This window comes from Antedon mediterranea, chromosome 2 (assembly GCF_964355755.1).
Source record: "Antedon mediterranea chromosome 2, ecAntMedi1.1, whole genome shotgun sequence".
NCBI classification, from domain to species: domain Eukaryota; kingdom Metazoa; phylum Echinodermata; class Crinoidea; order Comatulida; family Antedonidae; genus Antedon; species Antedon mediterranea.
The window spans coordinates 32921246-32938213 of record NC_092671.1 but is presented as its reverse complement, the minus strand read 5'-3'; the positions used below and the strand labels follow the sequence as shown (position 1 = coordinate 32938213).

At 35.7% G+C, this 16968-nt stretch overlaps 1 protein-coding gene across 4 annotated transcripts in view; it reads left to right on the top strand.

Moving 5' to 3' along the window:
* LOC140040836 (kielin/chordin-like protein) overlaps positions 1-16968 on the top strand; it is a 63634-nt gene that overhangs the window by 24124 nt on the left and 22542 nt on the right. For 2 of the 4 annotated variants that reach the window (XM_072087071.1, XM_072087070.1), the window contains exons 24-44: positions 63-239; positions 1560-1736; positions 2705-2875; positions 3521-3709; positions 4333-4509; positions 4969-5145; positions 5615-5785; positions 6289-6545; positions 7177-7353; positions 7791-7961; positions 9950-10037; positions 10540-10719; positions 11310-11392; positions 11568-11670; positions 13893-14063; positions 14207-14289; positions 14674-14770; positions 15107-15283; positions 15466-15554; positions 15783-15959; positions 16720-16810. In XM_072087071.1, the coding sequence (XP_071943172.1) occupies positions 63-239; positions 1560-1736; positions 2705-2875; positions 3521-3709; positions 4333-4509; positions 4969-5145; positions 5615-5785; positions 6289-6545; positions 7177-7353; positions 7791-7961; positions 9950-10037; positions 10540-10719; positions 11310-11392; positions 11568-11670; positions 13893-14063; positions 14207-14289; positions 14674-14770; positions 15107-15283; positions 15466-15554; positions 15783-15959; positions 16720-16810 (3183 nt within the window). The remainder of the gene's footprint in view (positions 1-62; positions 240-1559; positions 1737-2704; positions 2876-3520; positions 3710-4332; positions 4510-4968; positions 5146-5614; positions 5786-6288; positions 6546-7176; positions 7354-7790; positions 7962-9949; positions 10038-10539; positions 10720-11309; positions 11393-11567; positions 11671-13892; positions 14064-14206; positions 14290-14673; positions 14771-15106; positions 15284-15465; positions 15555-15782; positions 15960-16719; positions 16811-16968) is intronic. The other 2 variants (XM_072087072.1, XM_072087073.1) reach the window with 2 other exon arrangements.

The following is a 16968-nucleotide window of genomic DNA, read 5'->3' as shown; positions in this document are numbered from 1 at the left end:
ATAAGATAAATATGTAGATAAACTTTGTATTATATGTGCATGTGTGCATACTTTCACCTCAGACTGTAGTGATCAGTTTGGTGGACTACACCCTGAAGGATCGTCATGGATACCGTCACATGACATGTGTCAAAATTGTTCATGTTTCAATGGGCGTGTCAATTGTGACATCATTGAATGTAACGTAATGTGTGAAAACCCAACCTTTAAGTCAGAGCAATGTTGTCCTGTTTGTGAAGGTAGGCAGAAGCGGTTTAAACTAGTTGCATGTGCTGCAAAAAACTGAATGGCTAAATGCTTCCCATAATGCTCAGTAACAGCAACTTGCAACTAATGATCTTGATTATTTAACTAACAGTATTTTTTTTGTATCATTAACAAAATAATAATGACATTTATATACATTCTTTATTTCAAGTTCCATGTTAATATGTCACATTTTTTTTCCACTATTTCAATTTACCATGATAATCAGCAAAGTTGAATTTTGTAATCGTAAACGTACCACACCACATTCATCAAATGTGCCATGAAAACTATACCAACAAAATTGGTTTCGTTTAAATTTGATTCAATAATTTGGACTCATGTTGTGAAAAGTTTCTCTTTCGTATGTAGGTGCATGAATCACAGTGTCTGTATTTATCCCTCCGTGTGAACGACAGGTATAGTTCTGCAGTACACACATAGCCTTGTCTACATTTGAAAATTGCCTGTTATTAATTATGCCAAGCTTTATTACATTTTTCAAGAACCATCTGTGGTCACGAAAAAAATTGAGAATACTATCTATACTAATCTCATATCTTTCTTTTTTATTATATTTGTAATTTGCAAAGGTTATTTTTATTGCCAAATATGTTTACTGTGTTTATATCGTCATTGTTTATTGTGTAACTTGTTTATGTTTTTATTTGCAGCATAATAATGAGTGTGTTTCTTTGTTGCAGTTGTTGTTTTGTTTGTAACTAATAAATACAAATAAATATTTTATAGCCCTGAAATATTATGTTTTTAGACCCAAGGGAATGTTCCATAAGGTCTGTTTTTACTGGTTAAGATAAAACTGTTTAAAGTATATCTTGAGCATGTTTACATATTTGTTTACATTAACATCACTTGCTGCCGCCAATATACACAATGTTGTCTTTATGTTTTGATGTAATCAATAGCAAATATATTTATTACACTGTTTTATTGATTTAATTTCTAATGAAATTGTAAGTATTTATATTTTGAGAAAATAATTTTAGGATTTTAATCCAGAACCCAACAATTTGACAGTTTCTTCTATTCATATGTGTTTATTGAATATAAGTTTTTAATTAAAAAGTAAAACTGTCACTTGTGTTGAGCATACATTTTTATTGTTTACTTAAAAACATAAAATGCCATTTCCTTTTTAAAAACATCTCTTTCAAATAGTAATTTTTAGAATTAAAATGAATCTAATGAAATTTATGTACAAATACAGTACAATTTAAAAATTGTATACAATCTTTGAGGCCTCAAGCAGGACACATATGCATGAATTTGTCTTGTATTTTGAATTTTTGTAGGATGTCTTTATAATGATATTGAACTTGCCAATGGCGAGTCGGTCACTGGCCCTAGTGGTCCTTGTGAGGTATGTGTCTGTCGTGGTCAAACAGTGTCCTGTGGTGAAATGCAGTGTTCAGATACAGCATGCTTACAACCTGGTACTTTACCTAATGAGTGTTGTCCTGTTTGTGATGGTGAGACTGGTGTTTGTACATTTTTATGCAACATGGCAAATAAATTAAATTAAACTGTCATGTGTTTTTGCATATTAAGGTCTCTCTACACTTTTTATGTTACCAAAAAATGTGATGTGCTCATATATGTACACGATGATGTCATATTACTACCAGTACATCACACTTTTTTGTCATATAAACTTTGATAAGTGTAGACAGACCTTTAGGCTATTATTGAGATTAATGTTCTATTCTTTACTGATATGAAGATGTAATCTGTTACTCCTTCCAGAAAGGTTTAAGGCCCATTTACACTAGGACGATAACGATAAATAGACAAATATGCATTTTTTTTACATAATACAAAGGAAGTGTGAAAATATAATTTTCATCAAAGGAAGCATAGATGGTTATTCTATAGTTCTAGAATGAAAAGTTTTTAAATTTCTTATGTTTTATGTATGAAAAATGCACATTTGCTTATTTGTCGTTGATCGTTATCGTTCTAGTGTAAACGGGCCTTTATGATCTGTAGGGGAATTTAAAAATTTAATCCAGGGTCAACTTTAGATGGTTGTGTTCTGCCCCATGGTGAAACATATAATACTAGTACTGTACTCTTTATTTATTGTTTTTAGCTTTGTAAAATGTATTTGTGGGTGTTATTAGCTCAGAGCCACTTACTCTTATAGTGTAAACTCACTATGTATAACTACATGACTGTCAATTTCCCTGTCCTGCATAATAAGGTTGATGTTATTTTACAGTTTTAACTGTTATCAGAGACTAGAGAAGTCTAGGGTGGATGTCAAAATGGTATGGATTGTAGGGTTGGAAAAATACCCAGAGGAATCTGGGTGGTTGCTGTTTTGAAATTAGGCTAAATGGAAGACTTATAATACTAAGTTTGGTGGGACAAAGACTCTTTAAATATGGTAGTCCCGCCCTGCTCCACCAATCAAAATTCTCAATATTTTTTATTATAGGTTGCTTCCATGACGATCAGCAGTATGCTAATAGGGAAAGATTCCAGAGTTCAAGTTGCCAGGATTGTGTATGCAGGAGGGGTAATATTGAGTGCCAAGAGCTGGTTTGTCCAGTTGTCACATGTGATTACCCAATTAAATTACAAGGAGAATGCTGCCCTCACTGTGATGGTAAGAATGCGTAGACTTCAGTGCCAGTCTCCCTCGGTTATATACATTTTTTAGCTTATGTAGGCTAAAATTTGTAACCTTGCTTTACAATAAAAAATACCATAACTCCATACATCTAAACATACCCTAAAACACTACACTATCAAACTAGTTTGACACAAAAAGTGTGATGCTCAAATATGTTAGTGATATGACATCGTGTCTATATATTGGCACATCACATTGTCACATAAAGTTTGATAGTGTAGACAGAGCTTTAGACCCGCATGTAGCATACATGCCTCCTTATCAGTATTGCTTCATCTCTCAGAAGTTAAAAGGTAGCCTAGTACACTATTCATAGAGTAGGAATAAAAAAACTGTTAAAAATAGCTCATTAAAAACAAAATTTTTACTAATAACCAAATATTTCTCTTCAGCATAAACTGCAACTTAAAGTTTTAGTTGACCTTATTTGAGCCACATTGTAGGCACTGACTGAACACAGTTATGAATGTTTTTTCCACATGGTTGTGTGTATAGTTATTGTTAGTGACATGGCAAGAGTTATTTTGTGTAAATAGATACAGGCCTTTAAACAAAATTTTTGATTGCAAATGTTAACCTTTAGTTCTTGCTTGTGTATTGCATATATTCTGAACAAAGATGATGTAATATTAGGTTGTGAATATAATGGAATGCAATATCGCAATGGAGAGATATTCGCAGATGACGTTCCATGTAGACAGTGCAGATGCGATAATGGAGGTGTTAGATGTAGCCGCATCCCATGCCAGTCGATTCCGTGCCAGTATCCAGTTACTCCACCTGGAGGATGTTGCCCAGAATGCACAGGTTTGTTTTTTACTTTACACATCAGGACGGTAGACGAAAGGGGATGGTACATAAAATGATACAGTAATGTATACAAAATATTAATCTGCGCATGTGTATAAGCACAGTATACAGAGTATACTCCGTTTCGTACTAAGACCTAGCCTGCCTAATGCAGAATGTCTCAAATATGTCCACCAACCCTGTGTGTACAGGGTCTGTGGACTATGTCTAGAAGGAGACTACCGCTATCACTTGTGTCTCAAAATAACTGTCACGCTTTGTTAATTATCATCACCTTTGTTTACCATTCCTGATGCATAAAGTCCATATATACTCTCCCAGAGAAGAAAACACTATAGAAACCTTCACAGACCAGATTTTGATTAGTTTATTTAGTTTAAATTTTATAAACTACTTGCATACATTCTGAAAACCAGTGCTTTTCAACATTCACACGCGGGCTAATGGCAAGTTAGTGGTGGTGGTGGTAGTGGTGGTATGTAACTGTATTTAAGAAAAGCATTGGTGTCAGAAACATTCTTACAAATATTTTGGACCAACTTTCTAATTAATATTTCTGGTGAAAATGCTCCCTTTTGATTTTGTGTAGAACTAAACAAGTCATTGCATACATTTTTTAGGATGCGAATACAATGGAAGGACTTACAGAAATGGTGATTCATTTAAGGGAAGAGATCCATGTGAATTGTGCTATTGCCGTGATGGTGAGGTGGGGAACTGCCAAAAGATTGGTTGCAGGGTTACTAATTGTCTAAATCCAGTTCAAAGACCTGGCATGTGTTGTCCATGTGATGAAGGTAATATACAAGAGGTAGTCGCCATTACTAATGATTTGTAAACAAGGTGACACTTTTCCTTGAAATGATAGAAGAGAAACTCAACAGTTCTTTTCAGAACTAAACATATGTGGTGTTCAGCAAACTTTATATCAACATATTGATTACGCCATGTAAACCTTCAAACAATATGTTATGAACATAATATACTGTTCTACTGTATGGTAAGGCCAACTCGGAGAGCGTCGTATGACAAGGCATAACGGGTCGTCTCGTTGGGAGAAAATTAAACATGTTTAAAGTTCTTGCAATGGCCATAAAAACTACGGCCGACACTATCTCAAGACAACTTGTCTCGTCAGGATTCAACTCAGACAGACATTCCATCAGGCCTTGTCGTACAACGTTGTCTGCGTTGGCTTTTTGTATCCCTGATAATAAATAATAAACGTTTTTAACGGTTTTAATAAATTTATATAGGATGTGAAATTGAGGGCAGAAGTTACAGCGAGTCAGAGACAATACCACGTGATGATCCATGTGAAACCTGTACCTGTGAGCAAGGGTCAATGTCTTGTGTGAAGCAGGTTTGCAGACCAGCTGATTGCAGTTTCCCACAACAAGATAATAGAATATGTTGTGCAGACTGTCTTAGAGGTAATATTCTACAAACTCTAGATTAATAAAGAAGAGTATCTGAAAGTTATACCGGCAAGATGATGGTATAAGCCTGACTACCTGGCGACCTGGTAATACAACAAGGAATATGCGTCATATGCACATACAGCTGTCACTAGCTAGGGCTAGGCTAATTTAGGCCAAGCTATTCCTCATGGCAGGACCAGCATTTTGTCAAAACAACACTATATACTGTTGAGGGTGTCCTTTCTAAAATGGGTTGTGTTAATGGATATTCCAGAAACGATCACAGTATGAATACTGGCTCATTGTCTGTATGTAAGTGAGAATTGAATTGATATACTGTTTCTGCTGAGAAAGCCTGCTGTATTCTCATTACGATTACATCAAATGGTATTCCTAGCATAAATTAATGCAAATATATGGTAGTAAGGTACATCTGGTATGTATTCAATGGTTGTGCTTATTAGTACTTTGGACATTTCAGGATGTACGTTTGATGGAAACAACTACAACAACGGGGATTCAGTGAGAAGAGGTAATTGCGAAACGTGTATGTGTATGGAAGGAGAGTTAATATGCAAGAATGTTACATGCCCAATCATAGATTGTCAGAATCCAACATTTTTACCTGGATCTTGCTGTCCCAGATGTGACGGTAGGTATTATTTAAGCATTTTTGGCAATAGTAAAAACAAACCAATTCATGTGGTTACCTAGAATATTATTAAACTAAAGAGATGAAACTAAAATGACAAGCACCAGATGCCTGGTTTTGTATCCACTTCTAAACTGAATGAAAAAGTGCTTTTGCGATTACCTAGGAAGGAACCAGTTAATTGTGTGTATGCAGGATTGTAATAGAAAAGCTTCCTCGACACAGTTTTGGCAGATTTTAGGTCCAAGCGACAACCAATGACATAATACCAAAGTTGTCTGTCTGATCTTTTCTTTTTTTCTTTGGTGTTTTTTTTCCTGCAACTGTTTATGGTTCTATGCGTTTGATACCCTGATAATGTATTCCTATTTTATATAAAATTCATAGAGTGATTAAGGGTTAAAGGTCACAAAATGACTGGGTTTATGTTCCATTGAACATAGTTTCTCTAGTTTGTTGTTGATTGTTAATAAAACATGTTTGTATATGTATTATTGATTAAGATTGTGAGGTTGATGGAACTTATTATGCTAATGGTGAGAAGATTCCAACTAGTAACTACTGTGAAAGCTGTTATTGTATCAGTGGACAGAGGCAATGCAGCCAGATTGATTGCCCCGACTTGGCCTGTACACATCCTGGCAGAGTAATTAATCAGTGCTGTAGTGTTTGCGGACCATGTGAGTATGGACGTAGAAATTATGATAATGGAGCACAGTTCACACATCCAGATGACCAATGCCGGATGTGTATCTGCCAGGTAACTTGTTCCTGCCAATGTATTCAAATAAACAGTATAGGCAAATAGATGCTACAGTCAAATAAGCAGTGTAGGCAAATAAATGCCATAGTGAAATAAGCAGTGTAGGCAAATAAGTGCCACAGTCAAATGAGCAGTGTAGGCAAATAAGTGCCATAGTCAAATGAGCAGTGTTGACAAACAAGTGCTGCAGTCAAATAATGCATTCAAATAAGTGCTGCAATCGAATAAGCAATTCAGTCATGTAAGTACTGCAGTCGATTAAGCAATCCATTCAAATAAGTGCTGCAGTCGAATAAGCAATGTATTCAAATAAGTGCTGCAGTCGAATAAGCAATGTAGTCAAATAAGTAATGCAGTCAATTAAGCACTGTAAGCAAATATGTGCACAGTCAAATAAGCAATGCATTCACATTAGTGCTGCAGTTGAATAAGCAATGCAGTCGAATAAGTGCTGCAGTAAAAAATTTAATGCAGTCAAATAAGCAATACAGTCAAGCACTGCAGTCCAATAAATGCTTTACTGCTTTAATAGGAAGTTGACTGTTACAATTATGTGTAAAACCATGGATAAAGAAATATATACTTATTACATTGTAAAAGTTACTAAGCAAATTATTTTTATTTACAGGATGGGACTGTAACATGTCAACCAATTACATGTGCACCTGTCAATTGCCAGAATCCAGTGACCCGTGATGGAGAGTGCTGTGAAATTTGTCAAGACTGTAATTATGGTGGAAATGTGTATATGGATGGGGATATCTTTCAATCCCCACTTGACCCTTGTGAAGTTTGTTTATGTATGGTATGCAAAAATTTGTTTATTGTAATAGTACATTACAGCAACCAAAGTGTGCGACGTGCAACTAGGATGTTGACGGCACATTCGAAAATTAGCTTGTATTTTCACGCCATCTATAATTGTTCTACTTCGCATCCAATTGGATTGCTGCCTTCTTGAATGGTTTAGACTTTGGTCTTTCCTTTGAAAGTAGGTGTGTTATAAAACAAATAATGAATGTTATATATTCATGCAATAGGGCAAATAATTTCACTCGGGTGAAAGATGAAATGAGTTCTGTTCACCCGCCTTTGCCTCATGAAAATATAACTTTTTATCATTCAACTTAATAACATTATTTACCATTTGCACTCATAGACATTCATTATTTGTATATTAACATCTTTTTTTAAGCAGATGACCACAATTATTTTAATATTTACCATTTGTTTATTATCCAGAGTGGAAGTACCCAATGCCAACGACAGACCTGCCCACCTACACCATGCTCACATCCTTATACAGAGAAGGATTCCTGCTGCTCCATGTGTGATCATTGCTTTTATGATAACCAGTTAATTACTAATGGTCAGGTGTTCACAGACTCTGCAGGTGTTTGCAGGAGATGTGTTGTAAGTCTTTTCTTTTGGTACTATGGGTTATTTTTTATAAAAGCTCTATAAGTAAAAGAGAAAGGCCATGGAAACCTTCTTGTGGTGTTTAATTGGTATAATATACAACTTTGGTATTTGGTATTGTCGTCGTTCGGGTTCTATTCTACTTATGTCTTGTCAGGACGCACACACCAGAAGTAAACGACGATACAATAAAAAGATTGGTTGCAATTTGGTATTCTTTATTTGTGAATATCCGTACTCGAGGTGAAGAACACAACAGCAATGAAACGAAAATACAAAAAAACAAAACCCCTAAAAAACAATTAGAGAAATTCTTTAACAAAAAGTATAAAAGTTGACAATACATTATCTATCTCAACTATATAAATATCTCAAAACAAACAACAAGTTCTTAACATTTCTTTATATCGCATTAAGAATATTTCTGATAAAATCATTAACTAGGCCTCAATCAGTAGCATTGTACCCATAATAATACATGATATCAACAATCTAGCACTTGGCCATTCCGACTTACCCAACTAGAGATAAACTATCTTAAATCCTCAACTCAAGAAAATGACGGTAATCCTCCAATTTTGTGGTCAAATCTCACTTGTGCAAAACACTAAAAACAATAATCAATATAAGCCACAATAGTATAAACTAACCAACCTAATTATCTATTACTCTTCTATACTACTTATAACTAGCTCAAAACTCTAAAATATTCATTTAAAATCTGACGCTAGATCCACATGGGCGCAGCCATCTTGAATCTTTGTTTACAACTATAGCGCCACCAATCATAAAATAAATCTTAATCAACTACAGCATGACGCCCTCATCGGTCAAAAACTAGTTTACAAATCCACCATTTTATCGATAAAACTCATGTTCCGTGAACATAATCCTCGCAACATAATAAATACTCATAATCCAATAATTAGACTCTTCCCTCAATAATATAATTACTTATAGGTCAATCACTGACACACAACTAGCCTGAGAAACAATATCTCCAATGTAATTATTAACTCAATTTGTACCACTCTATGACTGATTTGACAGCGAGGTACACTAGCTGATTCTGTTGGCACAAAGCGAACATTTCCAACATAACTCGGTTGCGAATAACATTCATTCGAGCCTAGCCTAAAGTTACTTAATATATCGTGCAAACTACTTTTATCATCTACTGTAACCAACGTACCTTAGAACAAAATAATATCAATCTAAAATTTGAAATTTAACAGGTTTAATCAATCAGATGCATAAAGATAAATAACGGATGTTATTAACCTCAATCTCAGTTATCGGCGCTCCAAAAACATGTCCTCTCGCAGTCGCGGTAACAGCCTCATTACACCGAACCATCATCAAAAATTATTACTCCTATAATCGTTTTCTTAATTCTCACTATTGCATTCAAAGTTTGTAATGTAAAGTATAACAAAATTGTATTAATGTATAAATCGTAATTTAACAACCAAGCTCTAAAATTGAACATCGTCAAATAACACTTAATTTGATGAACTATATTATTACACTGTTCTAGTTAGTTTGAATGAATTCAGTCTACGACAGTATGATATACAGCTGTGTTTTAAATCAAGCCATCTCATTGGTTAATAGATGTGGTATATTTTCAAACATTCCCTGCAATAATATTTTTCAGGAAGGTGGTATGACAATGACTTAAGCTTAAGCTACACTATCAAACTAGTTTGAAAAAAATTGTGATGTGACCAAATATGGTAGTGATATGACATTACTGTGTCCAAGTCGTGTATCATTCAGCCTACTTGGTTTTTTTATGTCTAGCCTAGAACCCTCTATGCCTATAAAAATGGTGTTGCATAGAAAAACAATGAATGCTTTGTATTCATTCGATAGGAATATTTAAACTACATCTTTCTAAGATTTAAAGTTCTTTCAATCATGTAACATTCATTATTAATTGAAAACTGCAACATTTTATGTTTCTTTTTTTCCTCCCGAAGAGTGGTTCAGTTGAGAGCAAGCAGTGTCCACCATTGACATGCAGAAGACCAATTAGAATAGAAGGTGAATGCTGTGAAGTTTGTCCAGGTAAAATAAGTCATTTAATGTACAGTGTGTTTCACAATAATAATATACAAAACAAATAACCAAAAAACTAAATCAAACCCAATCAATTACAGTAAAGTAATTTAACAACCATAACTTGCTGAACCTTTTTGTATAGTTGTTCTCTTAATAGAAATTTAAACTTAAAATCCTTATTATAATAGGTGAAATAAAGAAATTGGGAACGTTCAGTCTCAAATAAGCTCTGAAGTAAAAGACACTTTTTGTATTAAGTCAAACCTTTGCTAGAGCCAGTTTACCCTGTAAATATACTACTTTTGCGTACACAAGGAATGTAATATGCGCGCTAGCAAACTAGCATTGTGTAGACACGGGTAAAATGCGCTTTGTATTAAGCATCGTGTCGACGTTCATCAGAAGTAATGCGCATGTGTTCTTCTGATGATATCTAATATTTCATGTTTGATGTAAGACATTGTAAAGCCATCTGAACATAACTGCTGTTACATTATTGTTTTAATAGATATACAGTGTGATTATGGTGGTCAGACATTCCAAAGTGGAGAAAGGTTTCAAAACCCATTTGATGATTGTGAAATGTGTCTTTGCATCAATGGCCAGGTGTCTGATTGTGCTCAGAAACCATGTGCAGAGCCAACATGCAGATTCCCTGTCATGGAAGAATGTTGCTATGTCTGTGATGGTAAGTAGCATCAACCAAATGCTGTCGATTAAACAAATAACTCTTTTGTCATTTGAAGTGGCTGAGCAGTTAATACAGGGCAAGCGCAAAGTACAGCCATAATATCATGGCAATCCTTAGCGACAGAAAAAGATCTTTCTGAAAGAATGGGGTTATCCCATTGTTCTGGTCCAAATCAGGTCCTGTCAAGAATCATTGCCTTGTTAATACAGGAGTTGATAAAGATAGAGTCAAACATTATCATGTTTTTTATATTCACATACTGTAATTAAATTGTAAATTTGTGTAATAATAATGATATCTTGGATTGGGTAAGACATCTAAGCACTGTACACAAAAACTGAAAATTAATTACAAAAAGGGACCAAAAGAAAGGTGATGCTAAAAACCCAAGTAAAGTAATTAAGTATAGGAAGGGATACACCCTCTTTGTTAACTAGGGTCCATTCTAGTTGATCCCTGATAAACCAGTACTTGAGTGCCTCCTACCCTAGTATGGTCACAACAAACTAGTTGGCATTTAGATGGTAAAAAAAGAAAAAAATATCTCTTATTGGGTAATTTTCTATTGCAAACTGTATTTTGTTTAGGATGTAGTTACCATGGTATTGAGATTGAGAATAGACGGTCTTTTGAAGATCCGTTTGATCAATGTAGACAGTGTGTTTGTCTGGTAAGTAAAGTCTTTTGTTTTCCCTTGAATGTCAAATCTCAAGAATATCTACCTCCTCCAACAAGGAGTTTATGTAATCACCCTGGTGATTTGTTATTCTGTCTGTAGTGTTAGCAAGGCTATTGCATTACATTATAGTCATTTTGAAGTACTATTTCATTTTTGTTATTGTTAGGATGGTGAAGTAGAATGTCAGAATCGTCCTTGCTCTCCTGTTTCATGTTCCGGATCAGTTGTTCCAAAAATACCAGAAGGTGAATGCTGTCCTAGGTGTATTGGTAAGTTCATAGAGTGTGATTCTTCCCTGGTTTTCCAATGTGTTCTCTTCTACCTCTATTTCTGTCTTCTTGTCTTTCAACTGTGTTCTACTTCTGCCTCTACAAATGTATCCTTGTCTTTCAACTGTGTTCTGCTTCTGCCTCTACTAATGTGTCCTTGTCTTTCAACTGTGTTCTACTTCTGCCTCTACTAATGTTTCCTTGTCTTTCAACTGTGTTCTACTTCTGCCTCTACTACTGTCTCCTTGTCTTTCAACTGTGTTCTACTTCTGCCTCTACTACTGTCTCCTTGTCTTTCAACTGTGTTCTACTTCTGCCTCTACTACTGTCTCCTTGTCTTTCAACTGTGTTATACTTCTGCCTCTACTACTGTCTCCTTGTCTTTCAACTGTGTTCTACTTCTGCCTCTACGAATGTGTCCTTGTCTTTTAACTGTGTCCTACTTCTGCCTCTACTACTGTTTCCTTGTCTTTCCACTGTGTTCTACTTCTGCCTCTACTACTGTCTCCTTGTCTTTCAACTGTGTTCTACTTCTGCCTCTACGAATGTGTCCTTGTCTTTCAACTGTGTTCTACTTCTGCCTCTACTACTGTCTCCTTGTCTTTCAACTGTGTTCTACATCTGTCTCTACTACCATCTCCTTGTCTTTCAACTGTGTTCTACTTCTGCCTCTACTACTGTCTCCTTATCTTTCAACTGTGTTCTACTTCTGCCTCTATGAATGTGTCCTTGTCTTTCAACTGTGTTCTACTACTGTCTCTACTACTGTCTCCTTGTCTTTCAACTGTGTTCTACCTCTGCCTCTACTACTGTCTCCTTGTCTTTCAACTGTGTTCTACTTCTACCTCTACTACTGTCTCCTTGTCTTTCAACTGTGTTCTACTTCTGCCTCTACTACTGTCTCCTTGTCTTTCAACTGTGTTCTACTTCTACCTCTACTACTGTCTCCTTGTCTTTCAACTGTGTTCTACTTCTGCCTCTACTACTGTCTCCTTGTCTTTCAACTGTGTTCTACTTCTGCCTCTACTACTGTTTCCTTGTCTTTCAACTGTGTTCTACTTCTGCCTCTACTAATGTGTCCTTGTCTTTCAACTGTTTTCTACTTCTGCCTCTACTACTGTCTCCTTGTCTTTCAACTGTGTTCTACTTCTGCCTCTACTACTGTCTCCTTGTCTTTCAACTGTGTTCTACTTCTGCCTCTACTACTGTTTCCTTGTCTTTCAACTGTGTTCTACTTCTGCCTCTACTAATGTGTCCTTGTCTTTCAACTGTTTTCTACTTCTGCCTCTACTACTGTCTCCTTGTCTTTCAACTGTGTTCTACATCTTCCTCTACTACTGTTTCCTTGTCTTTCAACTGTGTTCTACTTCTACCTCTATTTCTGTCTTCTTGCTTTCAACTGTGTTCTACTTCTGCCTCTACGAATGTGTCCTTGTCTTTCAACTGTGTTCTACTTCTACCTCTACTACTGTCTCCTTGTCTTTTAACTGTGTTCTACTTCTACCTCTACTACTGTCTCCTTGTCTTTCAACTGTGTTCTACTTCTGCCTCTACGAATGTGTCCTTGTCTTTCAACTGTGTTCTACTTCTGCCTCTACTACTGTTTCCTTGTCTTTCAACTGTGTTCTACTTCTGCCTCTACTAATGTGTCCTTGTCTTTCAACTGTGTTCTACTTCTGCCTCTACTACTGTCTCCTTGTCTTTCAACTGTGTTCTACATCTTCCTCTACTACTGTTTCCTTGTCTTTCAACTGTTTTCTACTTCTACCTCTATTTCTGTCTTCTTGCTTTCAACTGTGTTCTACTTCTGCCTCTACGAATGTGTCCTTGTCTTTCAACTGTGTTCTACTTCTACCTCTACTACTGTCTCCTTGTCTTTCAACTATGTTCTACTTCTACCTCTACTACTGTCTCCTTGTCTTTCAACTGTGTTCTACTTCTGCCTCCTCTGATCTGTCCTTCTATTATTAAAGTTAAAGCTACAGGTTATTAGAATCATAATAAAAATTCTAAATATGTTAAAGCTTGGTTCCCAATAGTAAAAATTGACTAATGACAAAGTGCCAGTTTGGATAATCCATTACTCATGATTTGTCAAATTACTTGCTTTGCGTTTACATCCTTGTGTTGCGTCCTAGTAGGAACCGAGCTGTAGTCACCAAAAGGAGGACTCAAATGGGTTTCATTACTGCCATAGACTATGTTGATATTTGTTTTTGAAGATTGTACGTATGGTGGTAGAGTATATCGTAATGGTGAAAGCTTCCCGAACCCACGAAATAACTGTAACACATGTCTGTGCTTGGTCGGATATGTTGAATGCCAAGCTTTACCATGTCCACCTTCAAACTGTGATTATCCACTCACAGGCGGATGTTGTTCAACTTGTGATGGTGAGTCCAATGTTTTTTTTTATGGGAAGGGAATTGCTTTATAATGTAATTTTGGTTTTCTACATTCAAACCCTATATTTGTCTCAAATGTGTCCTTTTAATAATGTTCTACTGTATCTAAAAAATCTATTTCTATATTTTAGGTTGCAACTATAAAAATGTTGATCTGAGAGATGGACAGGTCATTGAAGATCCTAGCAACAAATGCACAATGTGCATTTGCAGTGTAAGATAAGCTTTTGTTTTTTGGGTTTTTGTTCTTAGTTAGAGTCCACTGGGATCAGTTTTAATATCAAGAATTAGAAAAGATACCCGCCAGAGCTAAATCGAGTGATTCGAATGTAGATTTTTATACTCCATTACCCACCTCCGCAAAACCCACAATCCCACCACCCGGGTATTTTTCTAATGTAGTTTAAAACCTTCCCACTTCAATTGCTGTCAATTGTATACAGTAACAATTTGGCATATTTCTACTTCAAGCATTACATACAACCTCATTCTTGCGAATGCACTGCGTAGGGTACACAAACATAGACTCTTTTTAGACTCATTTAATTGTTGATAGGATTTGGATCCAATTCATAATTTTTTTTAAAATTTTCATTAGAGGGGTAATATTGAGTGTGAGCCAACACGTTGTCCTACACTGACATGCCGAAACCAACAGAAGCTACCAGGTGACTGTTGTGACACCTGTATTGATGGTAGGTATCAATGTGTCAATCATTGTGTGTATTATAATTTGTGCAAATATTAAGACGATTTTTAGCTAAATAAAAAAATGCTGTAAAATTACACTACATTTGATCATCATGAAGGCACATTAGAGAGCTTTTGATTTACAACAACAAAATGACCAAACATGCGCATATTGTGTTGTTAGTTGCCACATGGAAGTAGACTCTGCCAAAACTGTGTCGACAAATGTGCACAATGAATTAACATGACGTAACTATAGTTCCTAGATTGTCACAAAAGCGAAACTCTATATTGATATGAAAAATATTGTATAAATATTATGTTTAACTTTGATTTTGCAGATTATCCATGTGTTGTACTTGGGGTACAGTTTCCTTCAGGAGAGGTCATTCCTCATCCAAATAATCCTTGTGAACTCTGTTCTTGCGATAATGGTTTAATGACTATTAATATTGAGCCATGTCCTGTAACAAACTGCCCATACCCCTTGCGAGGAGAGTGTTGCCTGACTTGTGAAGGTAAATTTAAATTGTTTACTAAATGTTATTTAGGCATGAACTATTTTTATATTCTAAAGTAAATAGCATAACATTTGTTTATGAAGGTTATTAAAACATAATAATTTATAATTTCTAACTGAAAATATTTATATTTTTAATAGACACTTGGTGATCATGGTTATTGTTTTCTCATGTTTCAGAGGGTTGTACTTATGCTGGAAACAACTATGTGACTGGAACTTCATTCAGTAGTGACAACAGCGACCCATGTCAGATCTGCACTTGCTCTGTAGGTTCCAGTAATTCATTAATAAAATTTGTGTATTCAAGGATCTTGTCATCTGATTTTCTCTTTTTAAGGATTTAGGCATGGTGAAATCCATGATCTGGTCATCTCATCATTACTTCTAAAAGATGTAGATTATTAAACTAAGTTTAAAACTAAGTTTAAAACAACTTCTCTGCCGCTGATGAGATCCGTTGGGTTTATTTGTTAAAATATTATATATTATTTCAGAGAGGTTTTGTAACATGTAAAAGAAAAACCTGTCCACCTGTGCAGTGTTTCCACGCGGTTGAACAACCAGGCGAGTGCTGCCCTGTCTGCAGTGACTGCTCATATGAAGGCCGGGAATACAGAAACGGTGCAACCTTTAATGACACTTTAGACACATGCCGTCAATGTAGATGCTTGGTTAGTAATTGGTTTTATTTGTCTATTCATTGTAAAGATTAGAGAGTTTTTGGTTTTTAGAACCTAGAATCTAGGAATCACAAAGTCCCAATATGTAAACATATGACTAGTTGCTAGGTTCTAGGTCGTTCCAAATCGATTGTTCCCTATTGCTTTATTTTAAACTGCAGTTATACCACATTGTCAAGTAGAGAATAAAACCAACCTTAAAAAAAATGAAGGAGATTTTGTTATGACAGATCGTTTCTGGTATGTTACATTTTACTCGGTGTCTTCCAACAAACATTTAAGCTTTTTTTGCTCTTATTTTTTAACTACTGTCTGCTCAGAGATCTCTCATAATTCCACATCAGACTAAAGAATTTGATAGCTTAGACAGTTTTACAAACGGAGAAGGTTTTAGAAGTCTATTTCGTGAGATCCCTACCTGTATAGACTAGACTCTACATATGCCATTATTCCCAATATGGACACCCCTCGAAAGGAAAATGGAATAGTCCAGGCGCCGTAGCGGGCCGTACAAACGTCTCTCACGCATGACATCGTCCTCATATTCCTTTCGCTTTCCATGGAAAGCGGACGTGTGACCTTGAAACCTTGAAGGAAAACTAATTAAAAGAACAATAACAAAGGACACCTGGCTAGCAACGCATACCTTTGTAACTTTAGGGATAGGCCTAGTTGACAGGTCTGATAATAAGCCTAACCCAGTTATTATTATAAAGCATTGTACACTCTGTCTTGTTATTCTTCATTTTAGAATGGAAATGTGAAATGTGCGACCAAGCAGTGTTTACCAGCCATGTGTACCCATCCTGCCACTGATAGATGTGGATGCAGAGAGTGCAGTGGTTAGTATTATAAATTGTACTTGCTATGGTATCCATAAGGAGGGATGAGTACTATGTTTTTAAGGTTTCTGGGTTAGAAGGTAGGATGGGGGCATGAAGAGAGTGTGGGTGGTAGTTGTTTTGTGGTGAATTGTCCCCTGGGGTAGTTGTCGAGTTGA